General features: G+C 41.8%; 1 protein-coding gene across 4 annotated transcripts in view; it reads left to right on the top strand.

The window, feature by feature from the left end:
- The first annotated feature begins 288 nt into the window (after window positions 1–288).
- ARIH2 (ariadne RBR E3 ubiquitin protein ligase 2) overlaps window positions 289–14,829 on the top strand; it is a 38,306-nt gene continuing 23,765 nt past the window's right edge. The window contains exons 1-3 of one of the 4 annotated variants that reach the window (XM_061128660.1): window positions 289–421; window positions 3,128–3,203; window positions 4,519–4,861. In XM_061128660.1, the coding sequence (XP_060984643.1) occupies window positions 4,613–4,861 (249 nt within the window). In that variant the 5' untranslated portion in view covers window positions 289–421; window positions 3,128–3,203; window positions 4,519–4,612. Of the gene's footprint in view, window positions 422–3,127; window positions 3,204–4,518; window positions 4,862–14,829 lie in introns of those variants that run through there. The other 3 variants (XM_061128659.1, XM_061128658.1, XM_061128661.1) reach the window with 3 other exon arrangements.

Raw genomic sequence — 14,829 nt, 5'->3', positions numbered from 1 at the left:
AACAACAACAACAACCCTGGTTGAAATGATCCGGGCCGGCGGCGCTGGTAGGCGAAAGCCCGCAGCGATGCCGTGACCGCTCTCCAAGAAGCCTCTCCGCTGCTAGCCGTCGGCGCCAGCCGTGCGGCGGGCGTAATCCGGTCGCTGCGCTGGGCTGGAGTGAAGCGTCCGCAGAGAGGCGTTATTACCCAGGGCCTGTCGCGACCCCGGCGACCGCGGGGCGACCCCGGGCGGGAAGTGACGCAACCGCTCCGAGCACTTCCGGAGCTGCGGCGACGGCTCCGCCGGAGGAAGCAGCGCGGGCCTTGACCGGCGTTGGCCCGCCGCCTCCGCCGCCGCCGCGCCTGGGTCCGGTTCTTCTGGCCTGGCCCGACCCGGTCTGGCCCGCCCGGGCTCAGCGGCCGCGGGGCCGCGGCTCCCGGTAAGTGCGCGGCGCGAGTAGCGGCCTTGTTTACCCCGGCGGGCCGGGGGAGGGGGTGGGCTCTCCGCGCGCCTCCCTAGCCCGGCCGGGGCTCCGCCTTCGTCGCTGCCCGCGAGGTCCCGGCGCCCCCGGCATCTCGTACTGGGTCTCAGGGCCCTCCGCCATCCTGCTGATGAGCTGCGGGTGGCCGAGGCCAGGGCGGACCGGCGCCTGATGTCTCGCGGTCTTTCCGCCTCCCGCCGCCTGCAGTTCGCCGAGAGGTCGCAGGCCAGCGCCTCTGACCGACTGGCGCCGGGCGCATCTAGGCCCTCCCCGCCCGGCGTGCCGGGGAAACGCGGCGCCTCCGGGGGCTCCCCACTCGGGTCATCTTCGGGAGCTCTCGCAGTGCCCCGCTCCCCGCGTGGTTAGTTAACGCCTGCTGGTGAGGGGGCACAGCGCGTGGCCTCCGTGTCCTCAGGATATATCCCGGCGCCTGAGGTTGGGACAGGCGGCCTTGGAGCTGCGTCGCCGCCTCACCGGACGCCGCTTGTGGTAGCCGCCGGAGAGGCGATCGGGTTCTCAGGATGACTTCACCTCAGTACTGATTGTTACCCTGTCCCATAGAACTTTCTGCCACACCGGTCCTATTCTGTACCTTTGCTGTTCACCAGGATAGCCACTAGCTCATGTGGCCACTGAGCATTTGACTTATGGCTAGTGCGACTGAAAATCCAAGTGTCAGGTTTTATTTCATCTTTGAGTTAAATGTAAATGACCACATGTGGTTAGTGGCTACCCCATCAGACAGGGTTCATATTTTTGTACCAACTAGTTTTCTTCGGAAATGTGGATTTAGTAAATGGAGCTTCAGTGCTAAATATATCTGGAGTAAACGTTGATACCAAAAAGTCTGTTGTCTTGTTCTTGTCAGCTTTATACTGAGAAGTCTTCCATTTGAATTCCTTAGTCCCCGATGGTTGGCAGCTCTTAGGAACACGAGACTTCGATGCGGAGTGGGGGGCGCGAAGGGGAGCGCAGTAATTTGTTACTCCTTGCCTGTTTGGGACGTAAGGCTAATGTTTAACATCTGAAGGAAATCAAAGCGTTATCTGTTGTGTTAATGAAGCAATAACATACTGGCCCCCTTAAACAGTATCAGCACTCTTTTAAACAGAATAGGGATATTTAACTTTGAAAACATTAGTAATTAAGATTTTATTTAAATCTGGACCTAGAGCACCCAATAAGTATGAAATGATTTCCCCCTTTTTGGAAGGGAGCCTGAAGTTTTCCCCTGCTACTTGAATATTTAGCTGGTGAGAAGCCCCAATCCTGGCAGGAAATCCAGAGAAAGTGAAAACTGTGCTTTTTTTGTTGTGGTTGTAGGTAGCTTTGGATAATATTCGGCTCTTTGGGAGGGTGAATGGTGCATTGTGAGTCCTCATAGATCACAGATCTGGTGAAAAGTATGATGCTGGATTCTACTGGTTGTCAGCATCGTGGTCCTGGGCAAGTTGCTTAATCTTTTTGAACTCTAGTTTGCTCATGTGTAAGAAGAGGATGATCGCCACTTTGTAGGGTTATAAACATTTAATGAGAATGAGTCTGACCTGAAATTGGCTCTCATTAAATGAAAGCTGTTCTTGGTAGTGATTATTTTATAGATGGGAGCAGTATTTGTAATGCTATTTATGCTTATTTGCCTAATAAGCAGTATCTTACGTAAAAATGCAGATAAAAGAAAACAGACTTAAGAAATCAATTGTTCCTTTACTATTTTGGAAATCATCTTCCACAATCATTGTTTGGACTTTGATTTTCATTTAGTTTATATTTGCCTGTCTGTGTTAGAAGTATTTCTTTGGAAGTTATCCCTGGTTTTCCAAGAAATTTAAAAGGATAAAAACATGGCCCTAAAATTTCTGATTAAGTAAGTGAATGATGCTTATTTAGTCTTTGATAGTGGGATCTGTAGCTCTGAGAAAGTCAAGTAGACCTTGAGCATGTCAGAAGAGAAGTACAAAATGGGTGTTAATACTGCCTTGTGAGCATTGTACTAGGAACATTTTTTTTTCTAAGCCCTAACCACTAGACCACTAGGAAATTGCACCCTCCCCCTGTTTTTGTTATTTTCTTTTTTAATTTTTGTTTTATTTCTCTTGTGGACTTTTTTTATTTGAAAATAATTTTTCATGAATAAAGTGAGAGCTGAAATATTGAACAGTATTCTGTAAGTGTTAGAGTACAATAATGGAGATGACTTTATGGTAAAAGCCCAGTTCAAGTCAGTTAAAATTTGCTTTGTCAATCTCTATGTAACATTTAAGATTGAAATTGTTAATTTAGTTAATTTAGGAAAATAGTTAATTTAGGAAATCTGAACAATATGAGCGAGGTGGTACACAGCACTGTAAATCAACTATACACCAATAAAAATTAAAGAAAAAGAAGTGAAGTGGTGGACTTTCAAACTGAGGGAACGAATGAGAGGGAACTGGGTACCCGGGGTTAAATTATTATTAGCTGTTTACTTTAAATACTTTCTTTTTTTAGAAGGCCATGTAACTCATGTCAATATAATTGTGAAGTGGATTTCTATGGGACTTATAAGAAAATAATTTCTGGTCCTTTGCTGCTTGTTCTTTTAAATGTCTTTATTTTTAAAATTTGTGAATGTGGGGTACCAGTTTTATAGTATGTAAATAGAATTATCTTTTTTCATTTTAGATGGAAATTATATGAATGAAATTATATGAATGACTATTTAGGTGACATCTTCCTGCAAAATCTTCAAGAATTACAGGTATTTTTAATTTAAAGATTAATTCTTTCTCCTAAAGGAAAAATACTATAGTTAAGTTCAGTTGTGATTAGGTGGTTCTAGCATATAACACAATTTGTTAAAAGTCAAACTGCCCTCTCATTAGTGTGACTTTTTTTTTAATTTAAGCATTTATAGGTAAAATATCAGAGGTAGATTCACTGATATTTTTATAATATCATTAAAATGTGACTCTGTAGTCCTTTAGACTGGTTACATATTCAGTAGACATTCATTTTAATCTTTTTCTCATTATTAATTTTTTGGAGAGATTACTTCAAATAGGTTTTAAATTTACTTTAGTATTTAATCCAGATTAGGTTATATAAATTATTTCATTCCATTCAGTCCACATGCTCTTGCATTTTAAGGTCCTCTTAGTTTTAGATTTAAATCACTGTTTGATACTGTTCTTTGGAAACGGTCACTTGAAATAGTTCTTGTGTAGAGAAGTTAATGGGTATTTGCCAAATTTGTCTCTAAGAGTTAAGATATGTGACTGTTTTACTTTTTCAACTAGTATTCTCTTTTCATTGTGTAATGGAGTCACATTTTGATATATGAGGATTTTTCAGTAGCTGTTGCCATTTGATCATGTTTCTTTACCCTAGGTAGATTCTGTTTTTTCCTAGGCTCAATCCTGCCAAAGTAGTATATCTGTAGTTTTCCTTCACTATCGGGTCAGTTTTTTGCCTCTAAGTACTTCTTTTAGAGGATTAGTAGAACCCTTTAAAGTGGAAAAATCAGTTACCTTTGCAGACAAGAGGAGGATTTTGATGTTGAAGAGCTGTGTGGTTTTTATTTTTTCTTTACTATGCACCTTTTTTTTCCCATATGTGTGAGAGCGATGTCTGTAAAACACTGGTTTATTTCCCCAGAAATTGTAGCGGGATGGAATTTATGTTCTGGGTCACCACTCAGTAGGGCACGATTGGCTGAGAAAGTTTAAACATTGGCTCTTACAGCCTTTAGGATACTTCTGCTTTGGGTAATCAGCTGTGGGAACGTGCTTCTCTCTTAAGGACCGTGGCAGAAAGGACAACTCTATGGGAATTTGACTCCTTGACATGGAGCAGACAGCCTTACTGTTTCATGCCAGACCCTTCCAGGAAAGGGTTTCCCTTTGAAAAGCCTGGGCAGGTAGATGATGGTGAGATTTCCTGAATGAGAGGAGAGTTGGAATAGGCCATAGTAGGGGTAGGACCAGGGCTGTGCCATTTTGGTTCTTGAATGGTTTCTGTTACAGCTTTTCACAGTGAAAGTAACTAACACATATTTTTTTCTTTTCCTCCCTTAGAAGACAAAAACACTAATGAGTTTGAAAAAGTGGTGAAGTTTGGGGGGAGGGAAAAAAACTGCTTTCCTGATCTGCAACTTGACTGGATGTTAAGATGTCTGTGGACATGAATAGCCAGGGGTCTGACAGCAATGAAGAGGACTATGACCCAAATTGTGAGGAGGAGGAAGAGGACGAGGACCCTGGTGACATAGAGGACTATTACGTGGGAGTGGCCAGCGATGTGGAGCAGCAGGGGGCCGACTCCTTCGATCCTGAGGAATACCAGTTCACCTGCTTGACCTACAAAGAGTCCGAGGGTGCCCTCAATGAGCACATGACCAGCTTAGCTTCTGTCCTAAAGGTGAGCAGTGTTGCCAACTCCCAAGTGTAATCCCTGAAATTAAATCTAAATATGAGCTGTTGCTAAAGTCTCCAGACTGGTTAAATGGACTGTAGCTTAAAGCCAAACTGAATTACGTGTTACGTCCTCTGGACACATCTGATGTATTTGCTTTGTCTTCTACTAGGTGCATATCACAGGACCTCAGCTTCTCAGACTACTAGGAATTAGAAAGGCAGGGTGGAGTGGATTCAGGGGAAGTAGATGAGAAATACACAGAAGCAGAGCTGTGTAGATTAACACTTGTTTCAGAAAGTCTTATGAAATTTTATGAGGTAACATAGGATAAGCATCAGAATCACCCAACAGTGTGTGGGCGACTGATAAATCTCTTAAGAGAAGTTCCTACATCTCCCAGTTTGCTGTGAATAATCGGTGCTTCTAGGCTAATGAGTTCATTTGTTTCGTATACTGGTGACTAATGTCCGATGTTGAAAGAGATTTTAGCAGTAACCAAGAATAAAGTAAGTTCTCATAGCTTGTATTTCATTGATTTGAGGGAGTATGAAATTGAAATTGTAAGTAAGTAACAGAATTGATTATTCTAGCAAGTGGCTTATTTTTAACACTTAAACTAGCATAGTTTTCAATGTCTTGCACCTTAGGCCAGGTATTATCCTCACAATGGATATTTTGTATTACATAATATCGAACTAGTACAGAGTAAAACATAGAACACCATTTACTGTGAATATTATTATAGTGGTTCAGGCAGTGTCCCAGCATGTTTCTCCTCTCATGTGGACCATTGTGTGAAAGTGGGAACGTTTCTCCTACTTTACAGTTTTCACTGACCTTCCTTTCAGGAGCTGTTGCATGGATTTTATTGTTCGCTAAAACTGAAGATCAAGAGCACATTGGCATGATTTCAACCAAATAATTTTCATGTTGGTATTGAAATGGAAATGACGAACGTGTGCCGTACTGTAAAAGTTGCTTTATCCTACTAGTCCAGGAATTTTTTTTTTCCAGGTGATCAGCAAATGTTAACTAATACCTTGGATTTGGATACTCAGGGCTTTATTAGCAGCTAGCTAGAAGCTGAAAGCTAAAAATTTTGTGCAACTCACTTCTAGAAATGGGCAGGTTTCCTCTCTCACGCTCAGCAGAAAACTTGAAGAATGAAGACCCATTGGAACCTCGGGGTTTGGGGTTTCTGCTCATAACAATAGCAGAGTTGCTGGGGCATTTCCCTGGTAGAAAAGCGATCTCAGATCTCTTCCTTCGTCATTATTCCCACCTCTCCCTCTCTGGTCAACTAGTTTCTTTTTCTTTAACCATATTTTACATGGTGTTGGTATTTAAAATTAGAGAAGGAATTGTCGGGTATGTAGTTCTGGACAGTATCAGCTGGCAAACTTCATCAGGATGTTTCCACCTATGTATAGGAATTCTCAGTTTGTTAAGCCCCCATGCCGACTTTCTCACTCTGCCAGAGATGGCTGAAGGGCACAGGCCCTTTCCTTCCTTTTTTTTTTTAATTGTAATGAAATCCATAAAGTAGACCGTTTTACTCCTTTCCTTTTTATCTGGCTGTCTTGCTGTGGGCCTGGGGAGGGCCCCCTGCTCTCTGGTGCCCTCACAGCTCTCTCAGGCCTGCCTTGCGCCCTCCCCGAGTCAGCCTCCTCGCACCCTTCTAGACCACAGTGGTTGGCTCCTGTTTTGGTCCCAGGGCCCAGATGTTGCAACCCAAGTTTATTAACTCATATAGTGTGATCTTCTGACTGCTTGATGTCGTTTTTACGTTTTCACATATTTTTGGATGTTCTCTTCACTGATTGTCACTTCACAGAGGGCAGAAACTACTTTTTATCTTGTCTCTTCCATCATTCCTATCAGTGTTCATCCACAGCAGGCATTGAATAATTTGGGGGTACTGTGGATTTTGTCCACTGTTGATGACGTCGCTGACTTTATTGGTATGAGCTCGATTCCCTAGTCCATGCTATCCATCCTCTACTGTTGTAAAAGGTCATTATTCTCGCCCGCAAGATCAGGAAAAATAGGACCAAAAGAACTGGGAACAGAGATGAAGGAACAAAGAGAGAAAGAAGAAAGTTGAAACCCCAAGAAAGGGTGAAAGGGAAAATAAAGCAGAGAGGAAGATAATCTATGAAATTCGAGATGATGGTAGAAAAGGAAGCTGGATTTTTTTTCCCCTCCCTCACTGAGGAGTGTGTTAACACCATTTCCATTCTAGGCCTGGGCAGCTGAGGTCCTGGCTCTTCTGGCGGCTTGGCTGCACATAAGGGGGCTCCGTGGTATTCTGAGTGGTTCAGGAATCTGACCAAGGATGACGGGCAGAAACGGCTTGGTCAAGAGTACAGGAGGAAGGAATTCCACACAGTCTTCCTCTTTCAGGCTGGCTAAAACCTAGCATTGGTTTTACTTTTGTATTTGAAATTTTTTTGAGACAAGAGGAAGTAGTTGAAGTGTTGAGTTTACAGAATGGTGTTCACAGGTGCTTTGGCCACTCTCACTCCTGTTGCATGTGTCTGTGAGAAAGGAGCTCAGTAATCGTCACCCAGGTCACTACTTTCCCTCACCAATCATGTGCTGTTTGCATACTCGTGACTTATTGAGATATTTCTTTCATACGATTTAGGTGTTATTTGGCAAATAGGAAATGTGATGTGTATGTAGTTTCAAATTAGAGCCTCGTGAACAGCTAGCTATCCATGAGCAAAAGCTGAGTTTGAGAAGTGGCATCAGTTAGCCACTGATCTGTGTTATTCATTCTGTTGTGTTCTGGCAGTTGCCTATGGATGAGCCATAGACTAACATAAAGTTAAACCTTCAGTTACCTTTTGGGATTTCAAGTCTCTTAGGCAGAAAATTCCCAGCTGTCTGGGACACTGGGCTTTTGGTTTATTGAGGGCTCTTGCTATCAGAGGGTAACTTCCTATATGTATTCTGTGACCAGTCCTTGAGTAAGATCATTAATTGAGAAAAGAAAGTGCCCAGAAAAATTAAATTCAGGGCTGAGGATAGACAAAGGAGAAAATGCTTACTTGTTATGGGGTAGAGGGAGAACTGCTGATATTCAAATAATGGCAAAACAGAAGCCTTGTTTAGAGAATGAGCTATCATCCTACACAAATGAAATAGTTGTGAAAGATGAAATGATTGCCAAATGAGATGGATTGCGTTGCAAGAGGGGGCAATCTCTGACGAATATTTTTGTGATATTTGAGTCTTTAAAAAATGAGCAAAGTTACCTTTTTTACATGCTGTTTTTTTATATGAAACTTACACAAAAAAGTATCATTGCTGCGGTAGATACAGGAGGCCTTCTCTAGTAATAACAGACCCTTTTCGTTACAAAATGTGGTATAGTTAACTTAGAAGAGTTTCGTCATTCAGCGAATCCTGTTGGTACTTCTTCCCTGAATCTCAGGGGGCATTTGCTGTCAGGCTTCTCAAGAAGGGGCTCAGCCGTGTTCCAGCCTTAGACAGAGCCCAGGCTGGCTTTGACTGGTGATGATGGGCTGGAGGTGCCTGCCAAGAGTTGTGTGCTCCTTCTTTCAGCAGCTTGTTAGGGCTGTGGGCAGGAAAGGTGGGATGTTGCTGCTCAGAGCCCCGCCCAAGCTTCAGAAAGGAGAAGAAAGAGTCCATTTTGGACTAGATCTGGTCCGTGGAACTGCTGTGAGCTCTCAGCTTTGTGTTGATAAGAGAACCTCAAGATGGGATGTGACAGGAATGGGAGTGATAGAATTCCACTGGTCAGTTAGGCATGGGGGTGGGAAGTTGCCTTCTGGGCTAGAGTGGAGACGGAGATATATAGGTAAAAAGGAATGAAATAGGTCATGAATGCCACTTAAAGTGTCTTTGCTGTTGAAGGAAAGAATTAGATTTTTTTTAAACTTCATTGCTGAACTGTGCTGCTTACTTTTCTCAAGCCTGGTTTTCCTCAAATAGGGTTAGAGATGTAAACTGATTATTGTGAGTGTTTTTACTATAGTTCTTGCCTCACAAATTGCTATATTAACTGCAGTAGAGCTGGGAGAATGTTCCCCAGGAGACTATTCTGCCACCCTCTCGCTTGAATTTGTTTTAAGATCTAGTGCTTGCTATTCAGCAAATGGTGGCTGGAAAATCTCTCCAAGTTCTTCTGTGGGTCATTTTTCCCTTTTGTGGGTGAATTACCTTATATTTATCCCCTCTCTCAAGTAGCACTGAGTTCTTATATAATATCTGGAAAAGACTAATTGTATTTATTAAATTAACTTTCTTGTATCTGGGTATAGCTGAATGTAAGAACATTTTACTGTTATTTATGCATTCATTAATTAACCAAGTAATGGTTGTTTTCATGTTACTACTCATGGGAAAGTGTCTTTAAGCTGGGCCCAGTAACACTGAATGTTTGTGTGCTGAGCGGCCGTCTTATTTCTATTTTTATGATCTGATGTCAGGTTTCTTTGCGTGCCTCTATCTCACTAGAATCTAGATTAAATTCCTGTGTTTCAAATAGTTGGTCGTTAGTGGATGTGTTGACATACTTCACCATGCTTTTTAGTCTGGAAGTCTGGTAAGTGTTTTACTGGTGTGTAAATGTATTTTTTAAAGGGAGATGAGAAATGTCCAGAGTGACATTGAGAATTGCCTAAGAGCTGCTAGTGCTAGAGTTATGCCTGTCTGGCGAGCTTAGAAAGGTTATTGTTATCATTGACTTCGTGCCCTCACTGCGTACCTGGCACCACATACCACATGCTCACTGCCTTTTGGAAAAGAACCTCTCCATGAGATTCAAGGCCAGCTTTCATTCTGGCCTTTTGTTGTACTTGCACACTGCCTTAGGAACTGTGTAATCAAGGGGGTGATTCTAATTCCACTGAAGAATACCATTCATAATTTCATTACCCTAAAATAAAAGCTTTCTTCCTTGCTCATTATCCCACAGGTCTTGTCGGTATTCATAGATAATGTTACTTTTCCACAATTCATTCACTCAGCTACTATTTATTGAGCATCTGCTGTGTGCCAGACACTGGGAACATACCTGTGGACAAAACGGAAAATCTCTACTCTGGGTGACAGTACATTCTAGTATTCATTATGTGCATGTATTTATATATTCTGTCTTTAAAAATGTGAATTTCAAACACTTACCTTTGTTTATATGTCATCCTCATATGTTATTTTATGTATAACACATTGTCTTGTTTTTGAACCATAATTTGCTCCGGCTTTCCCCATTAGGCATTTAGGTGAGTACGTGTGTGTTACAGTTATGGGGACTGGTTATATTGCTGTGAGCATTTTCATGGATGTGGCCTGTGTGTTGTTGAGTCTGCACGGCTAGTGGTCAGGCTAGCCTGAGTTCCGCTTCCTTTTCTGCCATTTAATATCACATGACCATGGGCAAGTTTCTCAACATCTGTAAGCTTCAGTTTCCTCATCTATAAAATAATGATAATTAATACCTTCTTCACAGCATTAAGTGAGATAATGCACATAAAGTGCCTGGCACATGAGTGTTTAAACATGGTCATGGTAGAAGCAGGGCAGGAGTTGAATAATGAGAATATTGCTGTCACATGTGTGCTGTGGTTCCTTAGAACACTTCTCAGGACTGTGCATTTTGAGTCACAGGGTGGGAACCAAATTGCAGAAGGTTCTGGGTGATGTATTACTGACTGACACTTCTTGAGTGTGCATGTGGTACTTGGATCATGGACTTTGGGCTCTCTTGCCTTCATCCAGATACTCTGATGTCCTTCTCGTGGGGCCTCCTGATAAGAAAAGTGAAAATAACACAAATTGAATTTTGAATTGGGACCAGGAAGAGGTTATAGTTGAATGTGGTCTGTCTTTTGTTTCTGCATTTCTAGTTAACTGCAGTGTTTGGTCTCGTGCCTGCATTGACAGCACTCCTTAGTGAAGTGCTTAGCTTGCTTAGCTTAGTTAATTCTGAGATCCTTTACTAAGGATCCTGTTTTTAAGAGGCCTCATTACTTTTTTTTTTTTTCGGCCTTGCCACACACCATGTGGGATCTTTAGTTCCCCAGCCAGGGATCAAACCTGTGGCCCCTGCAGTGGAAGCTCAGAGCCCTAACCGCTGGACCACCAGGGAATTCCCAAACACCTCCCAAGCACTTTAACTTTTGCTCTGCCCCAGTTCGCTGCCCTGCTGCCCCAGGAAAATGTAAAGGATTCGATTTCTCTGTCTGAAAGAGGGAAGGCTTAGAGCAAAGATCTGAGAAGGGGTACAGACTGAGAAAGCAGGAAGCTTCGCATCCTGCTTTACCTGAAATGTGTCCTGCTGTGGCTCGATAACTTAAACTGACATGGATTTCAGAATTCGAAGCTTGTGTTGTGTTCTCTTTTCTCTGAACTGTCATAGCCCTTTATAAACATGAAATGGTTTTGCTGTGATAACCACAAGTAATCAATCATAAATAGAGGAAAGAACAGGCAAGAAGAGTGAGATGTTTGTTTGGAGAGTTTAACAGGACAACAGAGCTGTTCTTATAGTCGTGAACAAAGAGTGGTCTCTATCCGGGAATGCTGCTCTCTCTGACTAACAGTTTCTTTCCTGCCCAGTACATGCTCTACCCACACATTTCCTTTTTCCCTTGTTTTAGACTTTTACTGGTCTCTTCAGTGCGCTCACCATCATTTTCCAGTCTTGCTGCCTTTTACAATATTCCAGTGTCATCCAGCCTGGCTTTCTGGATTCTCTGTCTTCATCGGTGATACCACATCCATCAAGCTGGAAACTGAGGACTTAACCCTTGACTTCTGATCTCCAGGCAGATTCAGACACTTACCTCTGCCCCACATTTTGCATGTTTCTTGATATATACTAACTGTTTGTAAGCCAGGAATTGAACTCTTTGAGATAAAGGTCCATACTTTTTCTTTGTATAAACAGCACCAAGCAAAAATGCCTGGTTATGTTTTGTTCTCAGTAAGTGTTGCTTATTGTTGATATGACTGTCTAAATAAGCCCAGGCCAGTAATTGCAAAAGTTGAGCATCTAACCCCAAGGCTGTACATCTATATGTTTCCATTTGTAAATAGACGATATGCTTGTTTAAGGGCTTCCACTAAGCCAGCTGAGTTTTAAATATAGATAGTATATATCTGGTGGATGTGTGGTTCCTAGCTTGGTGTGCATGTCAGATTTAGCTTTGGCAGTTCTCATGTAGAAGACTGAACTTCGTGCAGATGTAATAAAACAGAATTTTCAGAGGTGAGATGAGGTATTTGACATTATATTCCCATGGAAGTACAAAAAAAATTGTGAAACGATCCAGGTTACTGAAATGAGGAGTGAGCAGTACATCCTCTTTTTGGCTGCTGAAAAGAGACATCCAGCATTTGGAGTGTACTGGTTTTGTAACCAGAATGGGAGTAGGATGTAAACTGCCCACCTGTACTCACAAATTGGATAGGATTCCTGTAATATTTTTGATATCTAAATGTAACTTCATATTTCCTTATCAAAATAAAAGTGGGTTCTTATGTCCACATTGATAATGAGTAGCTGTGAAAATGACTAATAGTATCTGCAATCATAAATACAATGTGAATACTTAAAAGGCTTTTTATTTTATGACACTCTAGTAGAACACTTCAAGTCTTTGCTTCAAGTTGGTTGGCTGCCCTCATGTACATTTGTCCCTTCTGCATTTGTTTTTGTTTGTTTGGCATTTGGCTGTCTATAGCAGTTTTATTTGCAATAGCCAAAAACTGGAAACAACCCAAATATCTACAAACAGATGAATGAACAAACAGTAGCATACCCATAGAACAGCATGCTGTCATCAATATAAAGAGAGTGGGCTGCTCATATAAGTACCATTGATAAATCTCAGAATATGCTGCATGAAGGGACTCAGGGGTGGTGGGGGGGGGGGAAGCAATTTATGATTTCAATCATATAAAATGCTAGAAAATGCAAACTTATCTGTTGTAAAGGAAAATAAATTAATGGTTGCCCAGTGAGCTGGGGAGGACAGGAAGAGAGATTATTAAAGAGCATGAGGTAAATATGGAAGTACTTCTCCATTTTTTAATACCACGAAAATGAAGGTAAAGGCATATATATGTTACAAACACAGAATAACAAAGAGAACATGTAGGGGCAGCATATGGGACATTATTGCACACAGGAGCCGGTTTGTCCAGCATGTCTTTGAAGAGGTTGTGGGCTTTGATCTGACTGACTTAGACTAGAGAAGATAAATGTGCTGCAGATGGGAGGATTAATTAAAGGTCTGTATGTGGAACAGCCAGCCCCACCCCCACTTGGTCTCTCTCTTGGCAAAATAATCTGGATAATCTTAGGGAAATCAGGCACTTAGAGAAGGTCAGATTTAGCTATCTTTATTTGTCATTTTGGGAGCCCTTGAGTCTTGAATAATAGCTGCTTCCAATCATTCACCCTAAAGAGAAGCCTGGCAGTTGCCTGATTCTGTTCATGTACACAGAGTTAGGGTTCATTTCCTGAGACCCCCCCCTTTTACAAATTGTAACATTCACTTAAAATTCACCATTTGAAAGTGTACAGTTTGGTGGCATGTTAATACACTCATGGTGTTGGGCAGTCATCCTCTTCATCTAGTTCCGAAACATTTTCATCACCCCCAAAATGAAAACTTGGTACCCAGTAAGCATGTATACTCTCCACTCCCTGTGTCTCTGGCAACAACAAATATGCTTTCTGTGTCTCTGGATTGACCTATATATGTTATGGAAATGGAATCATGGATATGTGACCTTGTGTGTCTGGTGGCTCTCTTAGCATACGTTTTTGAGGCTCTTCCAAGTTGTAGCCTATATCAGTACTTCATCCCCCTTGTTGCCCTTCATTTTGTTGATTGTGAATGGTGATTCTAACCAAGAATCACCAGACATTTGAGGAAAATATGCATAATGGAAGAGAAACAGAGAAATTGACTGTAGCTGATGTAGACCAATAAGTAATTTTGCTTGTTTTTAGAAGTGCACTATTTAGTATTTGCCAGGATACTCAAGATGTGGCTTCTGTAAAACAATCAGAGATGCCATCAGGAAGAAAATCAAAGCAGAAAAGAACCTGTGGAGATGAATTATGGGTTTGCCAAGTTAAAAAATATACCATAGATAGATCAGATCAGAAGATAAAACCAAGAAAATCTCTCAACATAAAGCCAAAATACAGGCTATGTGTGTGTGTGTGTGTGTGTGTGTGTGTGTGTGTGTGAAAAAACATAGACATGGAGATTCAATCCAGATACCCAGGATTTACCAGAATTTGTGGCAAGTGAGAACAAAGAAAACTAAAGGAAAGAAAAGATTAAAAAAGTAAAAGAAGATTTCCAAGAGCCAGAAGGAACAGTTTTCGTATTGAAAGTGTCTGTCTGTTGCCCAGAAGGGTAAAGAAAGAGCCATTGCCAGAATTGTCCCTATGAAATTTCAGAAAAACAAGAACAGAAAACCTTAAAGATTTCCATAAATATACACCTTTCTAAAAGACATGAGAATCATGTCTCCCATCTCCAGCATTGACAAGCAGAAGACAGTGGTGCAATGGTCTTCCAAGTCCTGAGGAAAAGAGTTTTTAATCTACAATTCTGTCATTGCGAAAATAAACTCATTTTCAGGTGAGCAAGGACTCCAAATATTTACTTTCCCTGTACCTTTGCTGAAGTAATTCAAGATGAAGATTAAAAAAAGAAAAATAATAATTCAAGAAATAATTAGAGTAACCTAGCTGTCCTGTGAAAAATCCCATGTTCTGCTTGTAGCAGGCCTGGAAAATGGTCAGCCCAGACTGGAACAGAAACTTGGTGGGATCCAAGAAAAATTTCTTCTGGAATAGGATTGAGGTGGATTCCTAGCAATAGATAGAATGAAGAAGTTGGAAGATGGTTGGGATGTGGTGAGAAACCAGAGAACTCTTCACAAGGGGGAAGGGAATTAGAATTCCCATGCAAAGC

Source organism: Dama dama, chromosome 24 (assembly GCF_033118175.1).
Source record: "Dama dama isolate Ldn47 chromosome 24, ASM3311817v1, whole genome shotgun sequence".
Classification (NCBI taxonomy): Eukaryota; Metazoa; Chordata; class Mammalia; order Artiodactyla; family Cervidae; genus Dama; species Dama dama.
Note: the sequence above shows the minus strand (reverse complement) of the source record. Positions and strands in the feature narration are given on the sequence as shown.